This window comes from Emydura macquarii, unplaced genomic scaffold (genome assembly GCF_026122565.2).
Source record: "Emydura macquarii macquarii isolate MOO-44397 ecotype Brisbane River unplaced genomic scaffold, CSIRO-AGI_Emac_v2 contig_561, whole genome shotgun sequence".
In the NCBI taxonomy this organism is placed as follows: domain Eukaryota; kingdom Metazoa; phylum Chordata; order Testudines; family Chelidae; genus Emydura; species Emydura macquarii.
In genome coordinates, this window is record NW_027130698.1 from 10,847,794 (window position 1) to 10,858,083 (window position 10,290).

At 41.0% G+C, this 10,290-nt stretch overlaps 1 protein-coding gene across 3 annotated transcripts; it reads left to right on the plus strand.

The window, feature by feature from the left end:
* The first annotated feature begins 364 nt into the window (after positions 1-364).
* Positions 365-7,281, plus strand: DYNLRB2 (dynein light chain roadblock-type 2). 3 transcript variants are annotated; one of them, XM_067540133.1, is made up of 4 exons: positions 365-376; positions 1,851-1,926; positions 4,731-4,898; positions 6,830-7,281. In XM_067540133.1, exons 1-4 carry the CDS (start codon positions 374-376, stop codon positions 6,871-6,873), a joined length of 291 nt encoding a protein of 96 aa, XP_067396234.1. In that variant the 5' UTR covers positions 365-373; the 3' UTR covers positions 6,874-7,281. The 3 variants fall into 3 exon arrangements, with proteins under 3 accessions (XP_067396234.1, XP_067396235.1, XP_067396233.1); XM_067540134.1 differs by lacking the exons at positions 365-376; positions 6,830-7,281 and adding exons at positions 1,042-1,262; positions 4,968-5,020; XM_067540132.1 differs by lacking the exon at positions 365-376 and adding an exon at positions 1,059-1,262 and having other exon boundaries at positions 6,830-7,270.
* Positions 7,282-10,290: the final 3,009 nt, after the last annotated feature.

The window sequence follows — 10,290 nt, forward strand, 5'->3', positions numbered from 1 at the left end:
TTTCTGTTCACAAATAAAATGAACATCATACTGTTGGACATAACTCCAGTCGCTCATATGACGCTGGTCCTGTGCATATTCTGAAATCAATTACACCAGTGCAAATCCACAGCAACTTGGTCATCCGGATTTACACTGGGGTAAGAGACCAAAATGTGGCCTCATGTTTGGGGCAATTAAAATTATAAATTGAACAGGGGGGGTTGTCCTATATATTACCAGTGCATTATACACCGGTTTTGTTTTAATGCAGTTAGTAATAAGTTTCAAAATGAAGTAGACTTAAATAAAGGACCCACCAGCTGCAAATCAGACTTAAATAAAGGACCCATCAGCTGCAACCTTTGGTGGGTTGGTTGGTTTGTGTGATGGGATGGTGAGGAGAGGGTTGATTTTGTTTGGTTGGTTTTCTTGTTGTTCTGTACTGGTGTAGTTTGGTTGGGGAGATGGTGGTGGTTTTTGTTTGGGTTTGTTAGTTTGTTTCATTGGTTGGGATGTTGGTGGGCTGTTTTGTTTGTGTTGGTTGGGTTTGCTACTTAGTTTCATTGGGTGGTTGGGTTTGTGGGGAGATAGTTTGTGGGGTTTTTTTCTTTGGTTGGTTGGGTTTGATGGGGGGTGGCTGTGGTGGGTTGTGTCAGGGGTGGTGGTTGTGCTAGTTTGTTGTGTCGGGGGGGGGTGCAGTGATAATTGGTTGTGGTGGGTTGTGTCGGGGGGTTGCAGTGCTAGTTTGTTGTGGTGGTCAGGGGTGGTGGGTGTGCAGTGCTAGGTGGTGGGTTGTGTCGTGGGTGGTGGGTGTGCTAATTGTGGTGGTGGGTTGTGTCGTGGGTGGTGGGTGTGCAGTGCTAGTTTGTTGTGGTGTGGGTTGTGTCGGCTAGTTTGTTGTGGTGGGTTGTGTCGGGGGTGGTGGGTGTGCAGTGCTAGTTTGTTGTTGTGGGGTGTTTGTTTAGCAAAGCGAGCTGACAGCCGCCCCGCCCCGCGCGCGGTTCCGGGTCACTACGGCCCTGGCTGCCCCACGCGCAGCTCGCCGCCGGCTGCGGGGACTCGGTCACTAACGGCCGGGCCGGGCTCGAACTCACTCACAGCCACGCGCCGCCGCGGGCAGGGGCGGTTCTGTAGCCGCATTGCCCCGCCCACCGCCGCCCTTCCGCTCCCAGCCGACCCGGCCGCCGCACTTCCGGCCCTGCCCCTTAGCAACCGTTGCGAGGAAGAGGGAGGCTCTGGGTCTCGCCCGCGCTGGTGGCTCCTGCGCGTCCCCGGCCATGGTAACGGGGCCTGGTGCAGCCCGGCTCCCCTGCACCCGGGCACCCCCGTGCACAGGACCCCAGGGGTTACTGGGGAGCGATTGAGCAGCCCGGGGGGCGCTGGGCAGCAGCGCTTGGGGCAGCCACGGCCCTTCCTGGGCAGCAGCAGTTTCAGGGGGCACAGGAGGCGCTGGGGGGGAGGGGGAGCACAGACATCACTGGGCAGCAGCGCTGGGGAGGGGGAGGGGAAGGGGAAGCGAACCCCGCCAAGCAACTTTGGTACCTGTCCCCTCTGTGAATGTGGAACACGCTGCAGCTGCCATGCCACTGAGATGCTGCTTCCCTGTTCCCCTCTATCCCTGCCTGGCTAAGTGCTGCTGGTCAGATCCTCGTGTCTTGGCAAGCACCACTTTTCTGCAGGGATGAAAACGAAGAACCAGATTCAGTTCTCAGTAGGGTTACCTGGATGTAAATGAGGATATGGTAGGGATGCGCCTCCCCACACACACTGTGATGAGAGAGCTGGGACACAGCGGTATGACAGAGTATTAACTTTCTTCACTTGTGTGATTTTTCTTTCTTTCTCTTTGGTTTGTGTGTGTTATATAGGCCGAAGTAGAAGAAACGCTAAAGAGGATTCAGGCACATAAAGGGGTTATTGGAACTATTGTTGTAAATGCAGAAGGTAAATATACTGCAGTTTATAAATCCAAAATAAAGTTCTTATGGATACCGAATGTAACCACTTTAACAAAACATTGCAATGTGTCTTGCGTTGTTAAACAATGTAACCACCTTACAATATTTTGCAAAAATGTAATCATTACAGGTTAGACTTTGAGAAATGCACACACTCAAAACTGATGCATTCAAACCCTGATTTGTGCAGCAAAAATGCACACACTTCTGTAAATCTGACGTTATATTTGTAACATCCTGCAGCTTCTTTAATTGAAGATACTGAAAGATAGAAACATGGCAAGTACCAAAATTTTGTGAATTCGGAATTAAGTGGAGAAACAATGTTAAAAACGGATCACATTTTGTTGTTTTTGTCAACCGTAGTTCTATTTTTTATAATACTTGATAGTCTGCTAGTAAATATTAATATATGCAGTGTTGTAGCTGTGTTGGTTCCAGGATATTAGAGAACCAAGGTGGGTAAGATAGTAGCTTTTATTTGACCAGTTTCTATTGGTGAGAGTGAAGCTTTCAAGCTTCTACAGACCTCTTCTTCAGGTCTGAGAAATGTAGTATTAATAGTCTGAGCATTAATTGCTACAGCATCTGCCATTAAGTTTTGTTGAGAGGTAGTCAAAAACCACCATTTTTTATGGCTTTTTAAAGTGTGCTGCTTAGCCAAGCGTGGATTAGCGAAAGTCTGCCACATGTTATAGAGTTGAAAGGCCACACTCATAGTACTGGGATGGTTGGCCTTTGGAATAGCTGAGAAGGTGCAGAAGGAGTAATAAGCAGTCCCTTTTCCCCCATTCCCCACCACAAAAAAAAAAAAAAAAAAAAAGAAAAAAAAACTGGCAGAAAAATACCCCACAGCCAAAAGGTAGGCTCTGGCTGCCGGGCAACAGCCTTAGGGTTGCTCTAACTTCAATAATTTCAGAGGTCTTCCAGGGTCTCTTTGGTTCATCAGGAACTTGGTGGAAATAGTGGCTCCTGTGTTATGCCACTAGTCCTTGGCCGTAAGCCTTACGTAGAGGGCTGCAAGTAGGAATGAGGGAGCATGCTATGTAACCAAATATGTCAGTCCTGTGCTCCTGGAGGAATCTTCAGTTGTTCAATTAAGCCAGTTTGTGGGGCCAAAGTTCTGACCTAGAATATTTTTATTCTAGTCTTTCCCTCTTTCCCCAGCCTCCCCTGCAAGAAAAAACACTGCATTAAACAGTTGAACAGACCTGTAGTAATGCTGTGACAATTACCTTGTCTCTTTCACAATCCAAAAATCCAGTATCTGTTGCCCTAGTAGCAGTCCATCAACAGAAAGGAGAAAAATCAAGAGGGAATTGTAGGTGTTCTTTCAGAGGTTGGTAAGTCTGATAATTAATTTACATGCTTGGACAGGTCAAAATAGTTCACGGGGTCACAGAACGGCTGTTGCAGGTCAAAAGAGAAATGCATGCACTGACATTAACAGTAATTGAATAACTGTATTGTGCCTGTGCATATTCGTGTCTTTCTATTAATTAATGTTTACTAGCCATATAGTACAATTTTTTAGGACAACTGTTTAAAAATAATAGTATGTGTCTTGGTCCAGTGAGCAGTTATGTTCTGATTAATTTGCACACAAACTGTGGACAAAACCAACCATTTATATGATGATGGATGAATGACTGATCAGTGTTTTGGAATTTACAGATTGTTAATTGATTGATTTAGCTTTTGGTCTTATGGAAGAACAAATTAAACATCCATCCATAATATTTGAATAGGAAAATAACCCCAGTATTTTTAAAACCTCATTAATTTCAAGAGCAATGTTGCTTAATATGTTTTCTAGTTTACGCAAGCAATATTTTTCTCATTTTTGTTGTCTTAAATTTTAGGAGGAAGAGTTTTCTTTATTCAGATATGGATATTTGAGTTTTTACTTTGTCTTTTTAAGTATTATGAATCTTGTTTGCATGAAAGAAGGCATACTTCTCAGAACACAGGTTCATCGAGATATAATACAAGTACAACATGCTTTCTCTCACAGATCTGCTAATGCATCTCCATCTTCACCTACACTTTTACTATTCTATGACAGGCTCTTATGTCATTCGATAGAGGTTTTCATGGTTGTAGTACATTTAAAGAAGAACAGAGTACAGTCATCATCATATTCCCGCTCTTGGGTCTCAGTTCCCTTGCACAGGCAGGTCAGAGCACTTCATCTCTCTGATTTTTCACCCATTGGTGTACTGACAGCTGATCATGAGGCCCTCCCTGTTTTCTGCTCCAACTGCCACTTCCTCATCTCCCTCTACAATCTTTTCTGGCCAGAGTCAGTGAAGGAACTCACAGGAGCTCTGCACTTACTTCAGAGATGTTGGTCCAACAGCCACTTTTATTTTTTTTCACTAGGTGTCAAAATGGCCAAAATAATTGTTAGATGGTTGTATTTAAAATATACAGTGGAAATATGAAATAAACAGCAATATTTAATGTAATCTTAAACAGATGAACCAATGTAGCTGGCAAGTACTACTGGCCATATATTTAAAGGGATTTAGGTGCTTAAAGATGTAGTTAGGTACCTAGTGAGATTTTCAAAAGTTGTTAGGCATCTAACTGCCATTGATTTCAGGTTCAGAGATTCCTTTAAAAATCTAGCCCTATGTGTATTTATGTTAAGCAATATAACTGTTTTTCCTAGAAAATATAAAACTCAATGGAAAATTGCTAATATTTTGTTCTGTTCTTTGCCACTTTGTTAATATGATAGACAATAAAAGACAAAGTCCACCTTTTAATATGCCTGTTTGTTTTCAGGAATTCCAATCAGAACAACCCTAGATAACTCTACAACAGTACAATATGCAGGTCTTCTTCATCAGCTCACAATGAAAGCGAGGAGCACAGTGAGAGATATTGATCCTCAGAATGATCTAACCTTTCTTCGGATCAGATCAAAGAAACATGAAATCATGGTAGCCCCAGGTAATAGATTTCTATTCCAAAAATGTTGTTATAATTTTTTGTGTGCTGTAAGTTTCTCTTTCTCCACAGCACAAAGCTACGGTAGAACATGTATATGATATATGAAGACAAAACTATAAGAGGTAACTGTTTGCTTTTGCTGTAAGTCCTTTACATTTGGATAGGATGGACACAATATTGCTCATTTCTTTTGTCTACATAGACAGTTACACTAGCATCTTGATGCATAAGGATTATAGTATACAAGTGTTGAGGCAAGAAGATGAAACCAGATCTTCTAAAAACTTAGAGCTGGAAGGGACCTCAAGAAGTCATCAAATCCAGCCCTCCTGCACTTAGGCTTGACCAAGTACCTCTAGACCATCCCTGACAGGTGTTTGTGCAACCTGTTCTTAAAAACCTCGAATGACTGGGATTCCCAAATCTTCCTTGGAAGCCTATTCCAGAGCTTAACTACCCATATAATTATATAGTTTTTTCTAATATTTAATGTAAATCTCCCTTGTTGCAGATAAAGCCCATTACTTCTTGTCCTACCTTCAGTGGACATGGACCTATATTGCTCATGTCCCCTTTATAACAGTTTTTAACATATTTGAAGACTTATTAGGTCTTCCCTCAGTTGTCTTTTTCTCAAGACTAAACATGACCAATTTTTTAACCTTTCCTTATAGGTCAGTTTTTCTAAACAATATGTCATTTTTGTTTCTCTCCCCTGGATTCTCTCCAATTTGAGCACATCTTCCCTAAACTGTGGTGCCCAGTACTCCAGCGGAGGCTTCACCAATGCTGAGTAGAATGGCACGGTTACCTCCCCCAGTGTCTTATATACAACACTTCTGTTGGAGCTAATTAGTTTCTTTTAATGTCTTTAAAAATATTCACTTCTAAAATGGAAAACGGGGCAAAGAAGTGGGGATTTTTTTTTATTGTTACAAAAAATAATTTTAGTAAACATAGCAAATGCGTTCACTTTTTTCACAACAAATACGAAAGGAACCACTAATGATCAACCGTCTGTTGTTTCTAAGAACTGATTTTTCACTTGATACTGTACAGTATGTAGCAAGCTTCTCATTGTTCGTAAGAAGGCTTATTTTAGACTATAGGCGGTATTAGCACCATTAATATAACATTTGCGATTGAATTATTTGGCAATAAGAGAAACTTACACTGTTTTATGTATTTGTCTTGCTCATCTTAAGTACACAGGTTTTGGATTTTGCTTTGGTTTTTTCCCCCCTAATTAATATGGATAATCGGCCAGATCCTTAGCTGTGGCCAAGGAGCATACACCATAGATTGAGGCAGTTGGGAGGAAGAGTGCAAATGTGCTGTAATCCTGGCTGTGTGCTAGACTGGTATCCCAGCATATATTATGCTGTTTGCTAACAATCCCAAGGGGTAGAAACATCAGCTGAGAATGTGCAGCGTATAAAGAAGCCCCAACCATGCTCCCAGTGCTGTCAGTAGGGAGGAAGGTGGCATTGGATTTGCTATCTTTGTACCACCATAGTACCCCTTTCACTGAGGTAATCCTCCCAGCACCAGATATGCTGACTTTATAGTCAGATTCCACCAGCAGCACAGTGCAAAGTGGCTGTAGTGATGCCGCTGATCTCACTGTTCCTACTAGAAATCATAAGTAACGACAATGGAGTTACACTGGTGGAAAACCAATATAAGCAGAATTGGGCCCTATTCATTTAAATGCTAGCATTTAGTCAACAGTTAATACTACAAGACTGAAATCATTTTTATGAAGTATGTTTTTAGGGTATAAATTCAAGTTTCTTTCTGTAAAGATAGGAATAAATCTGGGCAAACTACCGGTAAACAAGTAGATAAATGTTAATATTTCTGTAATATTTTAATTTAAATGTTCTTATTTCTGTGATGATTTTGATTAAAATGTTCTTATCTTTTCACAGATAAGGAGTATCTTCTGATTGTTATTCAGAATCCATGTGAATAGACTTGCCGCAACAATAGTTTTAGAGACAGTGATATAGCTGTACTTTTTAAAGTAATAATTCTTTATTGATATTTAATTTCAAACATACAACTGAGTTCTTACATTCTTGACATTGCTGAAACTTTTCCAAGCTAATATTCTCAGTTGTAGCTGTATTTTAACTAGTGCTTGAGCAAAATGTAAACATTATATGTGTAGATAAACACTCAGAGCAACAATAAAACAAAATGTTTAAAAAACACATTAGTTAATGGATTTTCTGGATAATTCTTATAACTAAAAAGTTCTCTTTTTACATCACAAGGTTAGATTTTTTTTTTTTTTTTTTTTTGAGCAGGAATCACATTTCATGGAAATTAGTAACTTATGTATGTAGTTGTAATTGTGACGATGTACACTTGAGAATATAGAATTAAATAGCGTTGCTCATGTCAGTACCATTGGGGTAAAGTGGACTGTGTTCTGTCTTTGTAACTTCTGCATTTTGATCACTCTGAAGAAGTAGCTTTACTTCCACCTTATGCTATTTTATCAGTTTCTAATGAACAAATCAATCAACGGCTTCAGTTAAATATTTTAACAAATTACTACATTAATATCTAAAACATTGGTTTTTGCATTCTATTACTCCATCAAACTGCTGAAATTACATCCTTACTGCATATTTTTTTCTAAATTGTCAAAAATAGCATAGATGGCATCACCTCTAACACCTTGCAGAGCCATGAAAAATGTCCTTCAGTCTAGACACTACAGTACTCTAGCACAAAGAGAAAAGCTTTGTACATGGCAATATTTGTTCTTCATTTTTATCGTTCTTCCATGTATACATTTCTTGTACAGACTCTAATTTGATATTCTTGAAGCAACTGATGATCACTTTGATTTGAGTCCCAAAGCACTTGAAGTGGTTAAGTTAATCCCTATTCAATAGAGCGCTTAAATTCAAGAGTAAATTTAAGTATAGATTTAAGGCTGGTTGAAGTTAGACTTAAACCCATTGTGATGGGTCCCTCCAGGTACAACGTGGGACTGCAGTACTGCTGCACCCCCTTAATTCTCCCACCTGCCCTGTCCCTCACAGTGCTTTGCTAGTGGCCCTCTAGGTACTGTTATTACTCAATACAACAGCATGTGAAGCCACACACCCAACTAGACTGCATGAATACCCCCCAGAGCCCACAGAGAAAGGCACCATCCAGTATACCCTAGCTCCCTGCCCAGCACCCTGAAGTTGCCCTGGTCAGAAGTCTGACCAGTAAGTTTATCACCTGGTTTGCTCCTCTATCACATGGAGAAGACATACACCAACTTTTGTTAACTGAGCTGGGACTTTCCCGAACACTTCACTGAAACACACTGTTTTAGTTGAAAATATAAAACAGGTTTATTAACTACAGAAAAGTGGACTTTGAGTATAAGTGGTAGGCATAAGAAATCAGAGATAGGTACCAAAGAAAATAAACACGCAATGTAAATCTTAAACCTTTAACACTAGTGTCTAGATTAAGCAGTGTTCTCTGCCCCACTAGATGTTGCTGTTCCCAATACACAGGCTCTCTCTTATAGCCTGGGACCAATCTCTAGCTGAAGTCTGTTTTCCAGGGTACTTGCTTCGAACATAGGTGAGGGGAGAAAGGCCAAGGCATGTGGCCTCTGTTCCTTTTATATCTTTTGACCATGTGATCAGCAGACATTAGTCCAGGCATGTTCAGGTGGACTCTGTTGAATCACCAGGTTGCTTAATCCCTCCCCTGCGAGTGAGTCAGAGTTGAGCAATCGCTATTGTATAATCTTGTGCAACGGTCATTGTATTGTAAATCCTTTGTTCGCATCTCCTTTACTGATTGACGGCTGCTGAGCCTCTCCTGGGCAGAAGCGCCTCCTCTGCTGTTACTAGCAAGCTTCTAACATTGTAATAACAGCAAAATCTTAATTTGATATATACTAGCGATATGCATAGCATATACGTATATGCATATACTAGCGATGTTGACAGCACAGTGGGTTTTAGCAGATTATGACATTTCATTAGATATCTTATGTGGCATGCTTAATATGAATTATTACAACCATACAGAAATGATGAATATGTGGTTTACAGTAAAAATTAAAAATTAGTTTAATCAAAAATCTGTTTAAACATTCTCACTGGGGCGGGTAGCCACAGCTAGGCGGCTCTTGCTGGCAGGGAAGCGTGGAACCCAGTGAGGGGAGGGTAGTCGCAGTTGGGTTCACCCCCCCCTTTCCCCTCGCCGGGAGCCAGCCCAGCCCATCTACGGCGGGCTCCATGAGCCAGCTTAGCTGCGGCTACTCCAGCATTGGGCTTCACACCTCCCCCCTCACAGGCTACCCCACCTCCCCCAGCGCTGGGCTCCGCACCTCCCCCTCACTGGCAGGGAGCCAGCCCACCTGCTGCTCCCCTCTGCCCCCCAGTTTAAACGGTAATCAGCTGTTTAAAACATTTAAACAACTGATTACTGCTTAAACAGTTAACCTTTTACATCCCTAGTTTACAGTATGCTGCTTTGGGGTACAATGTGTCACACTCATGATCAAAAGTAAGCACAGACTTAAGTATTTTGCCAAAAAGGGACTTTAGTGTGCAGAAATGGCCTATGAGTAGTTGTGTGCAATTTTCAAATGGCCAAATAGGGCCCACAAATTCATTCCCATCACAACTCATGTTAGAAGCCCTGGGAAGCATGGATGCAGATTGGAGAGCAAAGTTTGGTCCATTAGTAGTGGTGTAACCAGTAACACTTGCAATGAGAAAAACTGCAGGCTGAGATCTATTCCTTAGTGTTCTTTAGAGTCTTTAAAAGGGCTCCTTACAAACAGTGTAGGTATATGCAGTATTGGCAACAACCTCATTACAGAAGATAAAGATATAATGAAATATCCTTTATTTCTTTTTTCTATTAGAAAAGCTACTGTGTAGCTGTGGTTTTTCAACAGAAAATAGAAATAAAAATTATGTGAGTACCCATAATCTCAATGGAATCTGCTGTCAGCAGATTTATCTGAACAAAGGTGGGTGGAAAAGGATAGGAGGAAAAAAGCAGAATCAAAGAATAAGAAAGTAATTTTAAAATTACAGTACAGTACAAAACTATTATATAAGATTGTTCAGACTAAGGAGAAGTTGGTGTTTATGTGATATAACTACCAGTGTTCTCTCTACCAGCCAATTGGATTTAGCATCCTAATAAATTAACTGGGAGAAAAAGATAATTTGAGTGAGAAAACCAGTGTTCTTTAAAAGACTAATTTCATGGATAATCTTTGGCTGATGGACAAAACTAGTATGTTCTGAGTTAATCAAAATGCTGCTTTTTTCTGAGCAACAATCACTCTAGTGTTCCACCATCCATCTGATGAAATGATTATATCAGTGTCACATTTGTGATGATAAAA

Excerpts from the sequence above, each read along its gene's own strand:
- DYNLRB2 (XM_067540133.1), top strand. Across the intron at positions 1,927-4,730 it reads TATTGTTGTAAATGCAGAAG|GAATTCCAATCAGAACAACC; the intron begins GTAAATATACTG and ends GTTTGTTTTCAG. Across the intron at positions 4,899-6,829 it reads TGAAATCATGGTAGCCCCAG|ATAAGGAGTATCTTCTGATT; the intron begins GTAATAGATTTC and ends ATCTTTTCACAG.